Genomic DNA, 25,154 nt, shown 5'->3' with positions numbered 1-25,154 from the left:
AGAGAGAGGAGGCAAAAATCGAACCGAGTCATAGAGGGTAAAGTGGAGGATACGCGAGCGAGAGAGAGTTTTGGGGTTTATCGGAAGCACGGACGACCGGCTGGACCAACACGTGCCCCGATAATGGACACAAATAATATACACTAATAAAATAATTACACTGAATACCACAGCTACCATCCTTTTCCTCGCCCATAACAAGGGATTACTTTTACCTAAATATTGTTGAAGTTGTCAAGTCTTAGTTTGTTACATGTCTTCAATAATATAATAGCAGTGTCCTAGTCGATAGAAAGTAGCTTGTGTTAAAGAGTTTGCTTCCGCACGCGTTCTGGATAATGGTTGTTTTTAGAAGTGCTTTTGCATCTCTTTTGGATAGTGGAAGTCTATCAGTAGGTCTTTGTTGTCGCTATTCTGTAGCTATTGTCGCTAAGTGGTTTGGATGTTCCGCCTATTTAATAGGCTTATGATCTGATGAATAAAGTAACGAGAGTTATTGCAGCATTGGGATCCTATTGATAGCGAGTTCCATTTCAGCCTTCTTCACAAGGGGAATTAGCATTTTGTGAAACGGACTACTTATCAATTAAGTGACCACCATATCATTTAATTAAATTTGAACTTGAATTAGTATTTCTTTTGTTGTTAGGTGACCAAGGGAAAAAAATTTGATCTTCAGAGCTAGAACAGTAGTGATGTAATCTTGCTGCTATTCAATTCCTGTTGAGTGTTTCTTTAAAGCCCGATTCCAATGTCTTCAATATTCTAAAGTCGTTTCTTCTCTATTATAGTAATCTACGAAATTTTCCATTCCGTTCTTATATATTATATACACGCATTAAGGTATATAATAAATGTAGTGCTGGGTTCTTTTAATGATATTTTATTAATCTAGGGCATGAATGAATTTCAAGGTTCCTACTTTATGGCGAAAGCTTATGCGAATCAGAATAGGAAACTAAACCGCGGATGAGCTTTGGTTGTATGGTTTTATATCTTAATAAAATCACATCATCGTTTCAGTGACCAATCTTTTAAGCTTTTGAGAAAAAAACAAAAGGTGATTGCTGTAAACGAGAGATTCTCGACCATCAAAACATGAAAAAGACTGTTGCAAACTTTAATGGCCAACTGTTGGAAGATATACAGAAAATCTTCGGATACTAATTGATCCGATCTTGATTTTATAGAATCAATCTAAAAGCTAGATTGATTTAGATTGATATGTATGATATTACATTGCCTTTTTTTTAGTATACACCTTGTATTATAATTGTTCATTGATGTACATTGTCAAGATATAGAAAAATACACAGAAAAGAAATTCTCCCCAAATCTGTTCCTTTGTCTTCTTCCTCCTCTTCTGAATCTTGCTTCGTCCCTTGCTTCGACTTCTGACACCAACCCACCACAATCTTACCAAAAGGATACTAAGAATATCATTGAGAGCATCGAAACTGATTCGCAATCCTCACGGGTAGAGACCAAGATGGGAGCCAAACCATAGTCATTACATTTATATATGAAAGATTATATATCTCACGCCCATGGTAACACTGTGCATTAGAGGGGCCTAAATTGACATCGCATGTACATTTCCGCCCGATAATTCGGCAGAGATAACTTCAGAGTGACGAAAATTCATCATGCATTTTGGGAGGAGTCAAGGGCTTTTACAGAAAGCACAGACGAGGGCTACTTTAAGAACAACACGATGCGGCCGCCGTCCTTTCGGCGGGTCTGTCCATGAGAACCATTCCCGACGGGTTCGGTGCAGGCTGAACTCTGGGTAGTCTCTTAGCTGTATCCATGTGAAATAAAACAGCAAATTATATGGCATCAACGAAGTAAGAAAATGTGCACCACAAAAATTGATGGGAACATTTCATTGTATAAGGTATTGTATATAATTCACTGTAATCACTATCCTCGGTTGAGAGCAGAGACAGATTATACGCAATATCCAAATTCGTAAACCTAATTACAGAGTTCACATTATGCAGTATCTACAGCAAAGACGAGTACATGTAAATGAAAAACAGTCAATGCAATGGCATGCATGATATGAATTATGCATTTACGAGACGACTACATTGACAAGACAGTAATACCTATTTCATAGAAAATGTCATTGACATTTGCAGCAGTTTTTGCAGACGTTTCCATAAAGAAGAGACCGTGTTCTTGGGCATATGTTTGCACTTCCTGCAGTAAATTGGAATCAGACACGAGCAATTTATAGAGGACAACAATTGAAAATGAGTCTCATTAACGTCCCGGTCCTTATCCAACGATCTAGACCAAACCTACAGATTCTCCTTTGACTGATATAATTATAAAGATGATCAATAAATGTCACGTCCCGAACCCCGAGCGCGCACACATCCCACTACGGTCGATCAAAAATGCGACATCCCAGGATATGTCGCTGACCCATTTATTTTATTACGCATGCGGAAGCGAAACAAATCTCCTGTTCAATAAAATACGGGATAGAAAAGCAGGAAGCAAAACCACAACATAACACTTCCATAATTCAACGGAATTACAAACGAGAGGTCTACGGCCAAAAGTCTACAAAAGACCGGCTCTTAAAATGAATTGTCCTACGACCTATAAGTCGGATACGTTCTCCAATCTTATGACTTCACCTCTCGCAACTCCTCAAGGCCAACCAAAGCTATCTCGGTCGCTCCGTCCACCAAAACCCGAAATGGTTATTCAATAACCACCGAGACAACGTCTCGGCAAGTTCAACCCCTAAACCCCTATTAGAAAGAAAATACGCCCAAGGGTGGCCTAGCCACATCACACGTAGAACTTACCTCGCCTCAATTCTTCCCCGCAGTTAGCACAATTCGTATTACACAATCTCAGGTAGTAATAATAATTCAAACAATTGGAACGTCATCACTTTCATATAAATCACAGTCTCACTTAACACACATTCCAATTATTATTCACTGTCACACAAGGGCATAGCCTACTCGCAGTTCGGCTATCTACTGACACTAATGCCAGGCATCGCCTCCCCCCCATGGAGCACGGCTTCGTCATTACGTCGACGGCATTCCCGAAGGAGCATGGGTCCGGTCGGCCTAGCCACTCTATCAAATGACCCGAGCCACGTCACTCTCCCGACGGCATTTCTATAAGAACAAAGGTCCGGTCGGCCTAGCCACTACTGCGACCCGAGCCACGTCACTCTCCTGACGGCATTTCTATAAGAACAAAGGTCCAATCGGCCTAGCCACTACTGCGACCCGAGTCTTTCAACCAAAGACACAACAATTCGATAATTAATTGCACAAATCATCACTCAATTTGAAATATCTAATTATCAAATTCATAATCTGAATACACGAAGAGCGATCAGCATAAAATTATGAGAATTTAGGATCCCAACTTAATTTTCGGAATTTATTTAATAATTAAATTTATTTCGAAAATTAATTAAATAATAATATCCCTATCTTTCACAATCCACACTCGATTTATAATATCTAATCATCAATTTCAAAATCTGACTACACAAAGAAATGACCGGTACGAAATTCTGAGAATTTAGGGTCCCGACAAAATTTTCGAATTTAATAAATAATTAAATTTATTCCGAAAATAATTAAATAATAATATTTTATTAATTTCGAATAAAATATATTATTAAATCATATAATAATTTCGAGACATTTAAATAATTCAAAAGTAAATTCATTTAAGTCAAATCAAGGCTTATTTTAAATAAACCTACTTACCCTTAATTAAACACACTTTAAATTAAACCACAACCTTAACCAAATCCACTCTTAATTAACATAAACTAACAACCTAATAATACTTAACATAAACTAAACCTCCCTAAGCATAATTAACCCTCTAAGCGAGGTTTAGTGAACTAAACTCATCGGATTAGCGAGCCGAGCGGACCAAAACGACGGGGACGACACGAGGATCGACTTTCCTCAAAGCGGGCCAAGCATTCGGGCTCGGGAAGGCGGCCAAACGGGCCAAACACCCGCTGCCATACCCATTTTTCCGTTTCGCTTGGGGCCGAGAGGGAGCGATCCGGCGCCGGATGGGCGGAGGAACGGCGGAGAAGAGGGGCGGCGGCTCGGGCGGAGCTCCGGCGAGGCCGATGGCGACCCTAGCGACGGCGACAGCGGCTGGACGAAGGGGAAGGAGCTCGGGGCCGGGCGAGCAGGGCGGAGCAACAAGACGACGACCGTCCAGCGAGGCGACACGCGGCGCGCGCGGAGCTTCGCGCACGGACGACGGCGGCGGCGCGGCGGTGAGCTCCGGCGACGCAGTGGAGCCGCGGGCTTCAACCGGTCTTCGGCTCGCTGGTTCGGGGTTCTCGATCTGGGGGACGCGGGCCGAGGCGGAACGGGGAGGGGAGCCGACCGGAACGAGCGCGGCGGCACAGGCGGCGGCGACGACGAGCCGACGGGCAAAGGCGTGAGGTCCGGCGATTCTCTCCCCTTCGTTCGGTTGCCGGGGGTTTTCAAAGAAGAAGGAGATGAAGAAGATGGAGATGGAGGAGTCGCACGGTGGAGAGGAAGAAGAGAGGGAGGAGAGAGAAGGAGGAGGGGGCCCTTTTTTTCTTTTCTTTTTCTCTTTCTTTTATTCAACAAAAATGGTCCACCATGACCTAGGATGACATCACACTCCACTATCTCCCACAACCTCTTCCAATGGGTTCACTTGCAATTTCCGCCGGGGTCCAATTCTTTGAACAACAACTTCTTCAATTTCACTTGATTCTCTTCCAATTGAATTAAATTGAAGCCCATAAAATTAATCCAATGTCACCACACTTCAATTCACATCTTCACTTGTCCGTACAACTAACTTAAGTCCCAAAAGCGCGACCAAAGATGGGCCTACTAATTTCTCGAGCCAAATTAGCCATTCTCGATTATTTTGTTTGAAAAACTTGGTTTGCACGAAAAAATCTTTCGAAGATTAATCAATGTTCCTAAAATGATTTGTGACACACCCAAACTTCTAATTTCGAATTCGATCTCAATTCCACGGTTAATTTCACTTTGGCACGATACTAGCGCGGCTAACCTACCTGGGTAGCCTTTAGAAATTTTCATGCATTTGACCCGTGGTTGATCATCTCAAGCCACGATGTACATCTTTGAAACATTGGCGACTTTCGGTTGTCAAGGTAATCTCAATGTTTCAAATACTAACACAGGGTACCCAATCGATAGAAAAGTCGGTCCAGTATCGATCGACAAGAATTGTGCGATCCGGGTGGAATCACCCACACTGATCACATGCCTCCGTCGAGTCGACCTATTTCCGATCTCTAATCGATTTTAATTGTGCCGTAATGACCCTTGCGTACTAGCTCGGTCGAAATGTCGCTTCTGGTCAAATTCTCGAGTCTCGATGCATTAGAAACTCTTAACAGTTTTCCTCGATGACTACTTTCCACATGAGTGGCCAACTCAAGGAAAGAACTATATGCGTGCCAACGAAATGCCCGTATTAATTTATTGAAAATAGAATTGGAAAATCGGGATGTCACAAACTCTCTTCCCCTTATAAAAATTTCGTCCTCGAAATTTAAACCTTTACCAATTCTTAAACAAAAAGGTGGGGGTACAATCGTCTCATATAATCTTCTCTTTCTCAAAAAGGTTACTCCTTCGCACCAATACCGCAAGATCACTGCTATCTTGCCCAAACCACTTCGGGTTTAAAATGCTAAACACTAGCTCACTTAAAATTCCCAAGGTCTTCAGCACAAAATCGACGAAGCTAATTGGCGATTCTGAGCCGTCTCTAAACTATCTCTGATAATTGCGACTGAGTCACTGATTTCTTAACCAACTTTGGACCTGCAATTTTTTGATCTCTAATCTCATATCTCATCTCAATAACCAAGTTCAACCCTCTCGCTCTACCCCGACTAAAAGGAAACTATTTGATTAATCTGCTGAAATTGGGGACCTCTCGGTCAAGATCTCGATATAACTTTAACACGATCTCAACAATGCAATGACCGACTACCGTATCGACCCGGCCTCGCGATCTTTCTTTCCCTGACTTCATCTCAACAATTGAAATTCTGCACTCTCTGCTATGCACTACTTAAGAAAGAACCATCTGAAAGCTCTACCAACTTGGAACATCTGATCTAGATTTGAAATACAATTCATCCCCGACACTCCATGCAGATGATTTATATGATATACACACACTTCGGTGTACCCACTTTATGACAAGACAGAATCTCCAATTTCTGAAATCGACTTTAGATTGGCGGTTAATTTCACCCCGAAGCGCTTTTAGTGTGACATAGGCTACTAGGTAGTTTTCGGAGCTTTTTAGGACAAATGACCTGTGGCCGATTTTCTTCGAGCCACGATGAACCCACTCGACACATTGGTGACTCTCGAGGGTCGTGAAAATCTCGATGATTCAAATACGGACACGGGGTACCAAAACGACGAATATCAAATTAGTATCGATCGATGAGAGTTTTCCAATTTAGTGGAGTCACCCACGATCGGTCATTCATCTCGCCAACCGACCTATCTCTCGATCTTAATTCGTTAACGTCGTATTGATCTCTAAAGATGAGCACGGTCGAGAAGTCAATTCTTGGTCGAATTGTCAAGTCTATTTTCCTTAAGTCCTTAATAACTCACCCAACTAGTCTAGTTATCTCGCAAGTGGCCAACTCGGAGAAAACACCGTAATCGCGTCGATGAAATGCCCAATTTAACCAATCGAAATCGAGTATGAAAATCAACCTCTCTCTCATCTGCATTCTCTTATAGAGTCTTTTGAATTTCTAAATCATCCACCGCGCTTTGATTCTCGATATGTACTCTCGGTTCAATTCCCGAGGGCAATCATAAGATTCAAAAGGTGGCATACCTTAGATTTGAAAACCGAATTTCAAACTTTCTCAAATAATATTCACTCCTTGAAAACCAACCGTGCGCTAAGGACTCTCGACTCAATGCACCTGTGACTTTGCTCACATTTCTAAAGTGATACAAAATGTCATAGTCATAATCCTTAATGAGTTCCATCCAAATACGCCGTCTCATATTCAACTCCCTGGTCTCAACCGATGGGATGCATATGCAACAACCCTATCTTGCACGCATCAACAAGCAACCAAATCCTTTAAACGACACATCATTGCGGATCTCATAACTTTCGGGACCGGATGGAATGGTAAGCACATGTGCGGTAGTCGGCCTCTTCTTAGGCCCTTGAAAACTACGCCGCACTCATCCGTCCACACGGACTTTTCTTACTTCCTCAGTAGTCGAATCAACTGCAAATCTGACATTGAAAACCCTTCCATAAAACTTTTGTAATATCCTGCTAATCCTCAGAAACTTCTAATCTCTGTCACTGTAGTCAATCTCGGCCAACTGACCACTGCTTCAATCTTGGATAGGGTTTATGGAGATTCCTTCTCCTGAAATCACGCGACCTAGGAACGCAACACGAGTCATCCAAAACTCACACTTGCTAAGTTTATTGTAAAATCCAAAAGCACTCAAGGTCTGAAGTACCATCCTCGAATGTCTCTCGTGCTCCTCAGTACTCTTTGAACACACCAGGATAACTTCAATGAACATGATCACAACTGATTCAAGTACCCTTACACATTCTGCTCATAAGACCCAAACAAACAACTAAGGTGTCCATCAGACCATACGGTACTACAATGAACTCATAACTGTTGTATCGAGTGCAAGATGTTAACTTCGGTATGTCCCTTTTTCCTGATCCTCAACTAATGATACCATGACCCCCAGTCGATCTTAAGAAATATCGATGTACAAACACAATAAACCAACTTTCTTCCTCACGTATAGAACGGGTGCTCTCAAGGTGATGCACTGGAATGTATGAATCTCCTATTCAACACTTCCCGCATCTGCATCTTCAGTTCTTTTAACTCGGTAAGACCATCCGGTAAGGAGCCTTAGGGACTGGCTCTATTCCGGGTGCCAATTTAATCACGAACTCTATTTCTCTTTCTGACAGCAAACTTGACAATTCCCTAGAAAATGCCTTAGAAAACTCCTATACCACGATTATGATCTCCATATTCGGCTCCTCGACTGACACATCCATTACAGCTGCCATGTAGATTCGATAACCAACAACCCGAACCAGTCATCTTCATGACGAATAACAACGATTGAATTTCCTCTTCAACTTTCGGTAATTCAAAACTTTCGTACGTTAACCGAACAAACTAAATTATATCACTACCACAATTCATAACAAAGAAGGCTTCTTGAGCCAAACCTTTTCATAAATGACTTCTAAGTCATATATAAGCAAACCCATCAGGTACAATGATAGCCAGAGACTCATCTTCCTATTACTTTATTACAACAACGGAAACTCCACAACCTTCACTCAAAATCCTGTTGCGCTACTCTGATAAAACACCCCAAAACATTTTTCCCTTGATTAATGCATAGTCAATCCATTCCTATTCCTTTCGCCATCCTAGTGGCGTCCTATCTCAAAGAACAACGGTGCTTACACTCTCTTGAACTTACACCTTACGGTTCCTAACTTGACGGCCGTGTTGGCCACATTCAAAGCACGTTCTCCTTTTTATTCTGACACCAGGCTGACTCATGCCTCCTTTCCACTGACTCGGCACACAATCAGGGAGTCCTCTACCTCCCATCAAGTGACATCATACACCCATCACTGCACTGAGGTCCATTCCAAGTATCCCACTAAATGTCCCGAAGCATGCTTCTTCTGTTCTGTCTTATCAACGGCGGTGATAGAAACAGCTGTGACTCCATCTTTCTATACGGACCATCTCTGATCAAATGACCTTACTGGCGACACTTGTAACAAGTCTTTTCTTACAAACACGACACCCATCGATCGAGATGAGCATTGACTTTTCAATTCTACTCTTCCAGTTGGGTGAAACAGGGCACCTTTCTTCTGACATCGGCCTTTCTCCCCAATTGATTTCCGCCTCTGTCAAAATTGAACTCTGACTTAGATACGGAGGCTTGATCCTCGATCACAACTCCAGATTAGGCCTCAACAGGCGCAGCAGCAACATCGGTCACAACACTGGCAGCAGTAGAAACAACGGCAACAGCAACGGCTCGATCCTGAGCTTACTGACCCAACGAGCTTCCAAGGAACACTAGCGCCTGACCAATCCCGACAAAACTAGGATCATTCGGTGCTATAACACTCTCAGTACCGACTTGCAACGGTAATTTCACACTCACGCTGGTCTAAGCCTGCGCTCTACCTCGGGTACCAACTCTTGTCAGCATCCTACCCTGAGGTATAGGTCCTATTGACCTCCTCCAAGGAGTTCTCCACTCCTGGTCACTCATCCTACAGGCTCTTTATAGACACTTTGCTTTCCGATTCCAACATCGGGTTAGAATTTGAGTGACCCCACAAACAAGCTACCAAGCAAATATCAACCACATGCATCAAAGATATTAAAAGCCTTTCCTACTAACTATCCCATGACTCATCGCACCTTATCACTCCATACACGGACCATGCTCGATACCACTTAAACGGGGATGTCACGCCCGAACCCCAAGCACGCGCACATCCCACTACTTGTCGATCAAAAATGCGACATCCCGGGATATGTCGGCGACCCATTTATTTTATTACGCATGCGGAAAGCGAAACAAATCCCTGTTCAATAAAATACGGGATAGAAAAGCGAAGCAAAACCACAACATAACACTTCCATAATTCAACGGAATTACAAACAGAGGTCTACGGCCAAAAGTCTACAAAAGACCGACTCTTAAAAATGAATTGTCCTACGACCTACAAGTCGGACACGTTCTCCAATCTTATGACTTCACCTCTCGCAACTCCTCAAGGCCAACCAAAGCTATTTGGCCACTCCACCCACTGGGGACCCGAAATGGTTATTCAATAACCACCGAGACAACGTCTCAAAGGCAAGTTCAACCCCTAAACCCCTATTAGAAAGAAAATACGCCCCAAGGGTGGCCTAGCCACATCACACGAGAACTTACCTCGCCTCAATTCTTCCCCGCAGTTAGCACACCATTCGTATTACACAATCTCGAGGTAGTAATAATAATTCAAACAATTGGAACGTCATCACTTTCATATAAATCACAGTCTCACTTAACACACATTCCAATTATTATTCACTTTGCCACACAAGGGTATAGCCTACTCGCTTCGGCTATCTACCGACACTAATGCCGTGCATCGCCTCCCCCATGGAGCGGCTTCGTCATTACGTCGACGGCATTCCCGAAGGAGCATGGGTCCGCCGGCCTAGCCACTACCGCGACCCGAGCCACATCACTCTCCTGACGGCATTTCTATAAGAACAAAGGTCCAGTCGGCCTAGCCACTACTGCGACCCGAGTCACGTCACTCTCCTGACGGCATTTCTATAAGAACAAAGGTCCAACGGCCTAGCCACTCTCAAGCGACCCGAGCCACGTCACTCTCCGACGGCATTTCTATAAGAACAAAGGTCCAATCGGCCTAGCCACTACCATCGACTGAGTCTTTCAACCAAGACACAACAATTCGATAATTAATTGCACAAATCATCACTCAATTTGAAATATCTAATTATCAAATTCATAATCTCGAATACACAAATGGCGATCAGCATAAAATTCTGAGAATTTAGGGTCCCAACTTAATTTTCGGAATTTATTTAATAATTAAATTTATTTCGAAAATTAATTAAATAATAATATCCCTATCTTTCACAATCCACACTCAATTTATAATATCTAATCATCAATTTCAAAATCTGACTACACAAAGAAATGACCTACGAAATTCCGAGAATTTAGGGTCCCGACAAAATTTTCGGAATTTAATAAATAATTAAATTTATTCCGAAAATAATTAAATAATAATATTTTATTAATTTCGAATAAAATATATTATTAAATCATATAATAATTTCGAGACATTTAAATAATTCAAAAGTAAATTCATTTAAGTCAAATCAAGGCTTATTTTAAATAAACCTACTTACCCTTAATTAAACACACTTTAAATTAAACCACAACCTTAACCAAATCCACTCTTAATTAACCTAAACTAACAACCTAATAATACTTAACATAAACTAAACCTCCCTAAGCATAATTAACCCTAAGCGAGGTTTAGTGAACTAAACTCACCGGATTAGCGAGCCGAGCGGACCAAAACGACGGGGACGACACGAGGATCGACTTTCCTCAAAGCGGGCCGAGCATTCGGGCTCGGGAAGGCGGCCAAAACGGGCCAAACACCCGCTGCCATACCCATTTTTCCAGATTCTGCTTGGGGCCGAGAGGGAGCAGATCCGGCGCCGGGATGGGCGGAGGAACGGCGGAGAAGAGGGGCGGCAGCTCGGGCGGAGCTCCGGCGAGGCTGACGGCAACCCTAGCGACGGCGACGACGGCTAGACGGAGGGGAAGGAGCTCGGGACCGGGCGAGCAGGGCGGAGCAGCGCACGACGACTGTCCAGCGAGGCGACACGCGGGCGCGCGAGCTTCGCGCACGGACGACGGCGGCGGCGGTGAGCTCCGGCGACGAGTGGAGCTGCTAGCTTCAACTGGTCTTCGGCTCGCTGGTTCGGGGTTCTCAGATCTGCTGGGGACGCGGGCTGAGGCGGAACGGGGAGGGGAGCTGACCGGTAAACGAGCGCGGGCGGCACAGGGCGGCGGCGACGACGAGCTGACGGGCAAAGGCGTGAGGTCCGGCGGCTTCTCCGGCTTCGCTGGTTGCTGGGTTTTCAAAGAAGAAGGAGATGAAGAAGATGGAGATGGAGGAGTCGCACGGTGGAGAGGAAGAAGAGAGGGAGGAGGGGGCCCTTTTTTTCTTTTCTTTTTCTCTTTCTTTTATTCAACAAAAATGGCCCACCATGACCTAGGATGACATCACACTCCACTATCTCCCACAACCTCTTCCAATGGGTTCACTTGCACTTTCCGCCGGGGTCCAATTCTTTGAACAACAACTTCTTCAATTTCACTTGATTCTCTTCCAATTGAATTAAATTGAAGCCCATAAAATTAATCCAATGTCACCACACTTCAATTCACATCTTCACTTGTCCGTACAACTAACTTAAGTCCCAAAAGCGCGACCAAAGATGGGCCTACTAATTTCTCGAGCCAAATTAGCCATTCTCTGATTATTTTGCTGAAAAACTTGGTTTGCACGAAAAAATCTTTCGAAGATTAATCAATGTTCCTAAAATGATTTGTGACACACCCAAACTTCTAATTTCTGAATTCGATCTCAATTCCACGGTTAATTTCACTTTGGCACGATACTAGCGCGGCCAACCTATCGGGTAGCCTTTAGAAATTTTCATGCATTTGACCCGTGGTTGATCATCTCAAGCCACGATGTACATCTTTGAAACATTGGCGACTTTCGGTTGTCGAGGTAATCTCAAGGTTTCAAATACGAACACAGGGTACCCAATCGATAGAAAAGTCGGTTCAGTATCAATCGACAAGAATTGTGCGATCTGGTGGAATCACCCACACTCGATCACATGCCTCTATCGAGTCGACCTATTTCCGATCTCTAATCGATTTTAATTGTGCCGTAATGACCCTTGCGGACTAGCTCGGCCGAAATGTCGCTTCCGGTCAAATTCTCGAGTCCGATGCATTAGAAACTCTTAACGCTTTTCCTCGATAGACTAGTTTTCACATGAGTGGCCAACTCAAGGAAAAGAACTATATGCGTGCCAACGAAATGCCCGTATTAATTTATTGAAAATAGAATTGGAAAATCGGGATGTCACAATAAAACTTTTATTCTGATTAAAAACTGAGCGATAAAATCATTGTCAACAGTGCCATCACGTAATTAATCAACTTCTTCTCATGCCTTGCCTATTGACAGTGAAATCGACAAGGTTAGGCTTGGCTAATTAATACATAGCTTGTCTTCCAATTGAGCTCCAAAAAAGCCGGTCATCTCCGTAAATGACAATGGCCACTTTGAATTGGAGTCAATTCACATCATAAAAAATCAAGGGAGACACTCGTTCTTTGCTTTGTGCCCACTTTATCTAACCAACTCAAATAAAGTCATTTTGGTGCCCGCACTTTGCAATAGTTATAAGTTTCCACCTTCAGGAATTAGTAATCATCAAGTTCCCCTTTCATTAGGAGTCCAGAATGCATATGAACAATCTCCCATCTGATTATCTATAACGAGGATAAAACTTCAAAAAACTAACTTTCCTAATTTCAAACATTTTTTATTGACTCATTATTTTAAACGATACAAGAATCATTTTTAGGAGAATATTTTTCAAATCATTTGTCTTTTGAAAAACAAAATGAGGCCTAAGTTCACAATGGTTACTCTTAATAGTTTCAATTACTTGACACTTGCTATTCTCAGAATAAAAATAGTTGCGCACAGAGCCAAAATGTATAAAAGTAAAAGGGATGTCATGGATTTGGGGTTAGATGTGCCCATTATAATATATGGTTTTTTTAAAGGGAATTATACACAATTTGAAACAAATATATGATTTTTCCACGTTATGAAATGATCTGCAAACTGACAATTTAAGATGGAGAATTGATTTAACAATATATCCCCAAATTTCTTATTTTGTTATTATTAAGAGTAGACATGAAATGATGCGTTAAAACTGCCGGAGGATTTTTTGGTAATCAGAATAAATACTTGTTTTTGGGCATGCTCGTTTGTTGAGCAACATGATGCTAACTCCTATGGTGCATGTAGGAACAAATATTTTAATTAACCATTTTAAAACAAAAATATTATCCAGCCAATTAGTAGTGAAATACACACTTGATAATGAGGCAATGGTTAAGAAATATGCTAGGTATACATTTTTGGACCGGTTAAGCTTTTGAGTGAAAAAAATTATCTTGCATGGAGCACGAGGCAAGATGAATTCCTTTTTCTAGAAAAATCTAAATAAATTTGGGTTAAGTATAAAGACACGTACCTCCGGACCCGGAATTATTGAATCTTGAGTGACAATGTGGATAATTAACATTTGATAATTGTCCTACTTGAAGCACTCAACGCATTAGTTTTTCCTAATACCATTTTTGAGTTAGGAAGCCAGAAAGATTGTGATCAACTTAAGAGTCCATTTGTTTCACGGAAAATTCACATTTTGAAAAATATTTTCCTAAAAATGATAACTTTCATTGCTAAAAAAATGTATAAACTAAAAATATTTTCACCGTTTATGAAGAAGTTTAAACATGGATTGTTGTTGATAATGACAACTTTTTTGTTGCCTAATTACTCCAAGTGATATAATCAATTATTTTTAGAAATGTATTTCTCAAATAATTCATTTTCTAGCAAAATAAACGAACCCCTAGCGTAGTGCTAAAAATACTAAAACCAATCTACTGCTGATGTGTCGTACTCTAACTGGGCATTTATTTGATGCCCAAATAATATTTGCTGCTTCATATTAGTATTGTATCAATTTTATCTTAAGATCTAGCATTTCTCTTTGATTTGCACCACTAAATGTATTCGAATATTTTAATATTGCTAGCGTTAGCCTCTTTTAGGGAATCGTACAATTTTAGTACTTAGTAACTCCAATCCAACTTGATATTTGAACCTGGTTGAGGTTTGAACGAAAATCGAGTTTCGGGTACTTCTTGTATATATTGTACATCTTATTTTCATCCCTTCAAATTTTTAACATTAAAACATGGGATTTAAAATCCTTAATTCACTTATTCTAGTAAGGGTACTAGTAAGATATATGTAATTCAAAAGAATTATTAATTTTAGATGACAAAATTACCCTGCAAATTCAAGTCTCTCTAGATTAGTAGGCAAGAACCCATACCTTAAAGGAGAAAAACAAAAACGCCAAAAACAAACTATGTCAACTATAACACGTACTCCAGGTAAGATTCCCTAACGACACCTCTGGAATTCGAACTTCTCCCCTTCGTGAGGGGGAGAGAGCCCAAGCCAGCTGCACCGCTGCGGGCGGTGGTTACCCCGTATTCTTTTTTGTAACACAAAAAATCATAAACTTATACACATGTGACATATTTACTCAAACTTAATTTGAAGTAAATGTGTCGCACGGATGCAAATTTGAGATTTTTTGTCACAAAAAAAGTTTGGAATTAATATATCACACCGGTATAAATTTAGAGTTTTTGTATCACAAAAAAAATTGGGATAACTGTATCATGGTGAGTATAATTTAAGACTTTTAGTGATTTTTTCCTACCTAAAATAAGGTATTTATTCATTTTATTGTGCCTAATAAAATAGCTATTGTTTCTCTTTTAGAGATTTTTTTATTAAAACAAACCCAAAACCGGTGTGTGTATGCGACCAGTACGAATTGCTCAAAGTGATCGAATTACATTAGAAAGAATCAAGTTGAACTACAAAGTATTTCCTAAATCAGGTTGGATTTAAAGCACGTGGTAACAAGTGCGTGTGGACATGTAATGTAAGACTACATATTTCCGAAAATGTGAGAATTTGACCGGAATAAGTAAAACAATCACAAATCCATGCGGTTCTCTATTATTGAAAAAAGAAAAAACCATTAGTGGGAAAATTTAAGTGGAGATTAATGAATTTGTCCTTCAATCCCTTACGGAAAAGGGAAGGAAAAAAGAAGAAGAAAAAAGCCGATCTTCGTTAGGAAATCAATCTGGAATCTTGGATTTATTTCCTTCTTTTTTTTTTCTTTAGTAATCCCCGACGTACACTAATCCGAAACGGACTCCTAATCCCATTTCCAACGGCAAACAACGGTAAACTATAAATTCTCTCCAACCTCCTAGTCCTCGTCGTCTTGGTTTCTATTCTCTCTCCAACGTTGTCTTCTCTCTCTCTCTCTCTAAATTTCTCTGCACCGTGTTGCCCTCTGTTGTTCTTGCGGAGAAATTTTTCCTGCTTCTTCGACCCGAAAACCATGAAGCTTGTCGATCCCTTCACCCTGGAATTGCCTCCGACTGGCGACGTCCCGAGAGGCGAGTTACACACGCTGCTGCCGTCAATCGGCTCTTCGCCCTGCGTTTCATATCTGCACGACCACGAGAGGAACCACGAAGAAGAGGGTGGAGAAACTTCGTCAGCTGCAGTGGTGGTGCCGGCTCGCATGTTCTTTCCCCTCACGTCGGATCCGACGAGGGGTTTCTTGGACACGAAGGAACTCAGTGCCCCTCGAGCCCGACCGGAGCGAAAGTCCACGGCCTCACTCACTGGCGATGGAACTTTGATCGTGGAGAAGAAAGCGAAGCGCTGTAGAAGACAGAAGGAAAAGAGAGGGACCTCAGAATGTGGAGTCGAGGAAGAGAGATGCGGGGACGTTTCCACGGAGCTGGTGCTGCGCTATGACCCTTATAAGATCGAGAAGACGCTTAAGAAGAGCGATCTTGGCCACCTGTCGAGGCTCTTGATCCCTCGGGCAGGCGTGGCGACCTACGTGCTCCCGTGCATGGATGAAGAGAGAGCGAGGTGAGTCAAGAGCAGCGAGGGTGCCGAGGTCGTGGTGTGGGACGCGGACACGCGCTCCGAGCACCAACTGGTGTTTGCTTACTGGGCATCGTCAGGGTCCTACGTCCTGAAGGGGTGCTGGATGAAGGAGTTCGTGCAGCGGAGGGGGTTGGCTGAAGGCGATGAGATCGGGATACATTGGGATCCTATTGCTAGTAAGTTCGATTTCAGCCTTCTTCACAAGGCGAATTAGCGTCTCGTGAAACCGACTACTGATCAATTAAGTGACCACCATATCATTCAATTAAATTTGAACTTGAATTAGTATGTCTTTTGTTGTTTGGTAGGTGACCAAGGGAAAAAAACTAATAATAACCTTCGGAGAAAGTGATGGAATTTTGCTGTTATTCAATTCTTGTTGAGTGTTTCCTTTAAAGCTCGGTTCTAATGTCTTCTATATTGTTGAGGCGTTTCCTTTCTATTATGGTAATTATGGTAATATACTTACTTTTCTGTTCCGTTCTTATATATTATATACACGCATAAAGGTATACTTCAGAGAGAAACATATCGTGTTGGCTTCTTTAAATGATATTTGATTAACCTGGAACATGAATGAAGCTCAGGGTTTCCTACTTCATGGTAAAAGCTTGTGCGAATTGGAATAGGAAGCTTGACCACGGATGTGCATCGATTGTTGGTTTTATATCTTAACACAATCACATCATCATCTCAGTGACCAATCTTTTAAGCTTGAACACAGTATATGTCATTGTCATACAAACAGTCAGATCAATGCCTCACCTCTATATACAAGCCTACACTTAGGTAAATATGAACAGAGAGAAAAATAAAAGCGGGGTTATAAGGGTAATACGAATAATTAGCGAGAGGAACCAGTAATTTCATGCGAAGGCAAAGGTCAAGTAATCCCTTTTTGAGATAGGGGACTTCCCTCCTTTCCCCAACCGTACGCTTAAAGAGTGGACATTCCAAGTAAAACTATCCTGTAAATATTTTGCTAGGGAGTGCACAGCAACAAGATCGACCATAAAAAAATGGGATAAAATATAAGAAGGAAAATTGGATAATGCACCATGATATACATCAACAACCAGTTTCAGGTATATCCTGTGGAAGAAAGAGAATTGAAGACAGTTGAAGCTTACATCAACATAAAGGACAACACTATGGTATGCTTCTAATAGAGATACACTCAAAACAAACTCACTTGTGACACCACAAGATCATTAGAATGCAATGCTGATATCAAAGAACAGAACAATTGTGAGACTGCTAACAATATCATCATTGATGTGAGACTGCCAATATGCAATGTCTTGAGAAACAAGAATTCTACTCATTGAATTTATTATAAGCCGCCGCCTGCCTTGATACATGGCAAGAACAAGAAGCACCTTCACAACCAAGACCAAACAATTAATCATAACTCCAACCCAACAAAGGTTAGCCAGGCCTCTAGAGAAGGATAAATTGGTTTGCTCTTTGATAATTCCACGGAGAACTCATACCATGGGAGCAAAATGTCAATTAAATAATATGTAATGACCTCTTGTGCACACAAACTTGTACGTGGAAAGTTGCTGATGGTTCCCAATAATCGAAAGTAAAGGACCAGCACATGCAACTCCATTATCAGAAAATGAACGTCTTTTGAAATGCTAAAATTGGAAGCCAAAAGAAGCCGATTCACATATCACATGAATTCCTTGTAGTGAAAACTATTACTTTGCATGACAATCTCTTGCAACAGTCAAAGATTAGTCGACTTAGCAACATCATACAGCATTGGAGGCAATAATAGGTTTGTTGTTAGCTTCACTTACTAGGTTTGTCATCTCATACACAATGATTGCCGCGGCAGCTCCTCCATAGTACATGGGAGCCAAGCTGTGGTATCGCTCTTGGCCAGCTGTATCCCAGATCTCAAACTTCACAGTAGCATCATTTACGGCCAAAGTATGAGAAAAGAAGGCAGCGCCGATGGTGGATTCCTACAACATCAGAAGTACTTCATAGTCAAGCTGCTATGATAAGAAATGAAATCAGCTGAATATTATAAATCAACACTCTAGTTTTGTGAACCACAAATTCAACAAACTGGCCTTTGACAAACCGCAGTACTAAGCTAGAAATTTGGGGATATATTGTTAAATCAATTCTCCATCTTAAATTGTCAGTTTGCAGATCATTTCATAACGTGGAAAAATCATATATATGTTTCAAATTGTGTATAATTCCCTTAAAAAAATCATATATTATAATGTCACATCTAACCCCAAATCCATGACATCCCTTTTACTCTTTATACATTTTGGCTCTGTGCGCAACCATCTTTAGCTGGAAATAGCAAGTGTCAAGAAATTGAAACCGCTAAGAGTAACCATTGTGAACTTAGGCCTCATTTTGTTTATCAGAAGACGAATGATTTGAAAAACATTATCCTAAAAATGATTCTTGTATCATTTAAAATAATTAGTCAATAAAAAATGTTTGAAATTAGGAAAGTCAGTCTTTTGAAGTTTTATCCTCATTATAGATAATCGGTTGGGAGATTGTTCATGCTGCTTTTTTATCCTTATTCGTAACCTTGGGCTATCATTATGCATTCTGGACTCCTAATGAAAGGTGGAACTTGATGATTACTAATTCCCGAAGGTGGAAACTTATAACTATTGCAAAGTTCAGGCATCAAAATGACTTTATTTGAGTTGGTTAGATAAAGTGGGCACAAAGCAAAGAACGAGTGTCTCCATTGATTTCTTTACGATGTGAGTTGACTCCAATTCAACGTGGCCATTGTCATTTACGGAGATGACCAGCTTTTTTGAAGCTCAAATGGAAGACAAGCTATGTCGATTTCACTGTCAATAGGCAAGGCATGAGAAGAAGTTGATTGATTACGCAATGGCACTGTTGACAATGATTTTATAGCTCATTTTTAATCAGAATAAAAGTTTTATTGATCATCTTTATAATTATATCAGTCAAAGGAGAATCTGTAGGTTTGGTCCACATCGTTGGATAAGGACCGGGACGTTAATGAGACTCATTTTCAATTGTTGTCCTCTATAAATTGCTCATGTCTGATTCCATTTTACTGCAGGAAGCGCAAACATATGCCCAAGAACACGGTCTCTTCTTTATGGAAATGTCTGCAAAAACTGTTGCAAATGTCAATGACATTTTCTATGAAATAGGTATTACTGTCTTGTCAATGTAGTCGTCTCGTGAATGCATAATTCATATCATGCATGCCATTGCATTGACTGTTTTTCATTTACATGTACCTGTCTTTGCTGTAGATACTGCATAATGTGAACTCTGTAATTAGATTTCACGAATTTGGATATTGTGTATAATTTGTCTCTGCTCTCAACCGAGGATGGTGATTACAGCGAATTATATACAATACCTTATAAATGTTCCCATGAATTTTTGTGGTGCACATTTTCTTACTTCGTTGATGCCATATAATTTGCTGTTTTATTTCTCATGGATACAGCTCAGAGCCTACCCAGAGTTCAGCCTGCACCGAACCCGTCGGGAATGGTTCTCATGGACTGACCCACCGAAAGGACGGCGACTGCATCGTGTTGTTCTTAAAGTAGCCCTCGTTCGTGCTTTCTGTAATAGCCCTTGACTCCTCCCAAAATGCATGAGGAATTTTCCTCTCTCAGAAGTTATCTGTGCCGAATTATCGGGCAGAAATGTACATGCGATGTCAATTTAGGCCCCTCTAATGCACAGTGTTACCAAGGGTGTGTGATATATAATCTTTCATATATAAATGTAATGACTCTGGTTTGGCTCCCATGTTGGTCTCTACCCGTGAGGATTGCGAATCAGTTTCGATGCTCTTAATGATATTCTTAGGATCCTTTTGGTAAGATTGTGGTGGGTTGGCCGTTGTGGTTTCTCAGCAAAGTTTGCAACTCTCTTTTTCATGTTTTGATGGTCGAAAATCTCTCGTTTACAGCAATCACCTCTTGTTTTTTCTCAAAAGCTTAAAAGATTGGTCACTGACACGATGATATGATTGTATTAAGGTATAAAACCATACAACCAAAGCTCATCCGCGGTTCAGTTTCCTATTCTGATTCGCATAAGCTTTCGCCATAAAGTAGGAAACCTTGAACTTCATTCATGTCCTAGATTAATCAAATATCATTTAAAGAATCCAACACAAAATATTTATCTCTAAAGCATACCTTAATGCGTGTATATAATATATAAGAACGGAATGGAAAATTTTGTATATTACTATAATAGAGAAGAAACGACTCTAGAATATTGAAAACATTGGAATCGGGCTTTAAAGAAACACTCAACAAGAATTGAATAGTAGCAAGATTCCATCACTACTGTTCTAGCTCTAAGGGTTTGTTTGTTTCGCGGAAAATATCATGTTTCAGAAAATATTTTCTAAGTTATTTTCTTGAAAAATGACTATATTTTCTGGTGTTCAAAATCCGAATTTTGAGTGGAAAATATTTTCCACCGTTCATTAGCTAATTTAATTGTTTGGGAAAAATGATCAAAAGTTGAATTTTAATATTTTTAATTTACTAGAAAATTAGTTTTATTTATATATATATTTTAAATGATTTTTTTAATTATTTGTATGTTTTAAAAAATGATTTTTTTATTTTTCATTTTTACTTTCTTTTTCCTTTTCTTTTTCCTTCATCCTCCTTCTTCCTCCTCCTTCCTTCACCGCTGCATGCCTAACGATGGCCAGTAGTTTATTAACTTATGTTGTATAGATAGGCCAGTAGTTTACTTGCTAAGCTTTGTGCTCACTCGTGGTACATCATTATTTTTCAGATTAGTAGCATTTTGGGAAGACAAGCCAAGATATTGGACATATAGATGACATAGTACATACGTAGTATCCAAATTGGGATTATACAGACTTGAGTTTTTGGGTATAGTACGGAGTAAAGTACCTTTTGCTTGTCCCCTAGTGCACCTTGACCTTGTACCTAAAACATATATAAATAAGAAATGAAAGTGCCTGGTTTTTATTTTTGCATGCGTTGCTTGAAATTTGTGTGTATTGAGTTGTCGTTACACGTTTTCGCATGTTTAAAAATGGAAAGAATTGGTTAGTCATGTTAACTGTGAATCACAAAAAGGTGACGCCAACCATTAATTAAGAGTGCGTTTGGTTTAGTATTTTGAAAGCTCATTAGAAAAATGCAAATTAATTTAGCCTAAACGACTTGAGGCAAATGCAAAAACCGTTTGATAAACTATGTTTTGAGAAGCAACTTTGAGAGAAATGCCGTTTGGTAGAAAACATATATATATATATTTTTGGTCGGAGTAGAAAACATATATGAAAAGCCCTTTATGTGATTAATATTAATTTTTTTAATTTCATCTGTTTAAAATTGAAAAAAAAATAATGTATGCAACTTTTTAAATATAAATTTTGACAATAATACTAAAAAGTTAAATACATATATAAATTTTTTTAAAAGGCTAAACCGTTCATCGGAATTTTTTAATTTTTATTTGCTTAAAGTTGAAAAAAAATTATTGTATGCAACTTTTTAAATATAAGTTTTTGACAATAATGCAAAAAAAAAAATCAAATACTTTGTCGCGACCAGATTTTTTTTCGGGTTCACCACCTAAAACTCGGTTAATGGATTACTAAGTCTTTAAAAGCTTAGCTCGGGCTCTCCCAAGCCCATACCAATTCGCGACTTAGGTTTGAATTCTTAACATGCAAATGATTTTTAATCAGGAGTCGCCACTAATCTATTTTTTTGGTGGGTCGATTAGAAACCCAAGTAAAGTAACGGGAGTTTCACTTTACTCTTACGAACCAGAGACTATGGGTACGGGGACTTGGTTACACTAGATTTCTCTAATGCCCTTTCGGTACCATTCTTTTATTTTCAAAAAATGTTTTTGCAGGCAGCTTAAATTGATTTTAAATCTATTTTCTCAACATGTGAGGTGAACATGCGGGTGCGCAATCCACCAATTTAACACCCAAATAAACAATAAATAAATTGCAAAAACTTACCTCAAAGCAACGAAAGCATCTGCAATGTTAAGTTAAAAACCGTATCAACAACCCTAGATATGGTTTCTAATTACCACGCAATTTCTTTTTTTGTTTTCACTTAATTAATGAAAATCATGCAATATGTAATGCAATATTAACTAAATGACATAATTCTAATGACATGCAATTTCTAATTAAATAGGCCTAGCAAAAATACTAAATGACATGCATCCCAAGAGTCTAGCCCTAATGACGTGCATATGACATTTTTTCTATTTCCTAAAAGAATGCATTTTATCATAAATAATAAAACTAATTTAACCTATGACATTTTTTTGTATTTTTCAGGTGAAATGTGAAAATTACCTAATTAGATTAAGATCCTATTTAATTTATATTAGGAATTAGGTTGAGCCAAATCCTAATTTAAACTAAAACATTATCTTAACCTAAATAATCCTAAAATGCAATATATCTAAAAAAAATACCTAAACTTATAACAAATTAAGAAAAAAATATTATCTAGAATTGAACTAAGTGCAATTTAGGCTCCGTTTGGCAACCACTTTGCCAAGTACCTTTGAGCCCCTAAAGATGTTTAGGCTAAAGTGGGGGTGTTTGGCAAAAACATTTGAAGCCCCCTTTGGAGAAGGCCGCCTTGTGAAGAGCCGAAAGCCCCAGCGGGGCTACCCTCGCCTTGGGCATTTCAAATTTCTCGGTAAGTTCTGGGTACTGTTCATTTTATTTTTTCCGAAATTATCCTTACGAACTTTTTGTTTCTCCGTTTTTGCCCTTGTGAGGAGTACTGTTCATCTTCTTCGTCGAGGGTGTCCCCGCGGCAGTTGCCCAGGTCGCGCGACCGCCGGCGAGGTCGCGCGACCTGGGCGCTACCCTCGCCGAGGTCGCGTGACCTCGGGCGGGGTTGCGTGGCCTCGGCGACGGCCGATCGGGGTCGCGCGACCCGGGGCGGTGCCGCCGAGGTCGCGCGACCCGGCGCGGCCGTCGCCGAGGTCCCCCGAACTCGCGCGCGGCCGTCGCCGAGGTCCCCCGACCTCGGGCGGGGTTGCGTAGCCTCGCGACGGCCAATCGGGGTTCTCGGAGGTCGAGGCGGCGCACGACCTCGCCGGCCCCAGATCCGGGTCGTCGGAGGTCGCGACGGCGTCGCACGACCTCGCCGACCCGGATCCGGGGTCGCCAGAGGTCGCGACGGCGTCGCGCGACCTCGCCGGCCCGGATCCGAGGTCGCCGGAGGTCGCGACGGCGTCGCGCGACCTCGCCGGCCCCGGATCGGGGTCGCGGAGGTCGCCGAGGGTCGCCGCCGGCCGCCGGATGCCGCCCGCCCTTCTTTGGTTTTCATTTTTTATTTTTTTTTTTCTTTTGATATTTTTTTTTTTTCACAAAAGCCCTTTGTCCCCCAAACACCATTTCGCTCAAAGGTACTTCACAAAGGGCTTTTAAATTACAATTTACCAAACACAATTTGCATTTTGGAAAACACATTCAACTCAAAGGCCTTTGCATTTTCCCAAAGACTTTCCCCAAAAGTCTTCCCAAACGCACCCTTAGTCCTTATATGCAATGACGTGCAAAATATGCTTTAACACTACATGACAAGTATATGATGATTTTTTTGTTTTTGTTTAATTTCGAAATTAATAATTGCCAAATAATTAAACATGCAATCCAAATTAAAAATCTAGCAACCTAAATTGATTGATTTGATTTTTTTATTTTTTATTTTAAAATTCGAAATAAGATTCCTATTCTAAATATGTAAACCCTAAAACATGCAATATTATAACCGAAACACATTCCAAGATAAACAAAGCAATCATGACAAGCTAAACCAAGGATATCACACATCATTTAGATCAAGGGATAATATTTCGCTGGTAAAATCGATAAATTGATCTTAAGCCTTAAAGATCAAAATATTAATTTTATTCCCGCTTAATTAATTATTTCATCTAAGGCCTTATAGATGAAATAAAAAATCCTGGCGCGGTTGCGAATCAGGTGATATGTTGAATTTACAATCATATACTAAAGACTAATTATACTAAAAAATATAAAAGTAAAATAAAATAAAATAAAATAAACTAAAGAAAACTACCTAATGTGTTATCTTTTTTTCAAAAAATTAGGCTTGGCAGCCGTGGGGAGTAAGCGCGGGTGGACCAGCGGCAGCGATGGGCGAGCAGGTCGCAGGCGGTGGTGGTACGGGCTGAGGCGCGGCGGCGGATCTGCGGACGTCGCTGGTGCAGGCGCGGGTGAGGCGGCGGGAGCAGCGATCCACGAACAGTGGCGTCGCGGGCTGCTGCAGGGGCGCGGAGGTGCGGCGATCAGCCCGAGCTGCTGGCGAAGGGAGATGTGGCTGTAGTGGCGGCGCTCGAGCGAGCTGCTGGTGGTTGCTCAGGCGAGGGGCGGCGACTAGCAAGGTGGCGCAGAGGTGCTGGCCCGAACGGATGCGCAGGCGGAAGCGGAGCTGAACCGCGGGTCGCTGGGCGGCGACGTTGGCAGCAGTGAGCGGATCGGCACGGGCTGAGGTGCGGCGGAGACTGCACAGGCTGCTGGTCCAGGCGTCGAACAAATGGGGATGGACCACTGAGTTGCTGGTCGCGGG

General features: G+C 41.0%; 1 protein-coding gene across 1 annotated transcript; it reads right to left on the bottom strand.

Annotated features, from left to right (window-relative positions):
- Positions 1-1,568: 1,568 nt before the first annotated feature.
- LOC120293297 (ras-related protein RHN1-like) lies at positions 1,569-23,772 on the bottom strand (the record flags this gene model as incomplete). The annotated part of the gene is made up of 9 exons (XM_039312375.1): positions 1,569-1,801; positions 2,112-2,205; positions 7,212-7,232; positions 12,093-12,178; positions 16,997-17,000; positions 17,478-17,495; positions 18,336-18,503; positions 18,595-18,637; positions 23,753-23,772. Coding segments are annotated over 9 exons (555 nt in total), but the record flags the coding sequence as incomplete, so codon positions are not given.
- Positions 23,773-25,154: the final 1,382 nt, after the last annotated feature.

Source organism: Eucalyptus grandis, chromosome 5 (genome assembly GCF_016545825.1).
Source record: "Eucalyptus grandis isolate ANBG69807.140 chromosome 5, ASM1654582v1, whole genome shotgun sequence".
NCBI lineage: Eukaryota > Viridiplantae > Streptophyta > Magnoliopsida > Myrtales > Myrtaceae > Eucalyptus > Eucalyptus grandis.
Note: the sequence above shows the minus strand (reverse complement) of the source record. Positions and strands in the feature narration are given on the sequence as shown.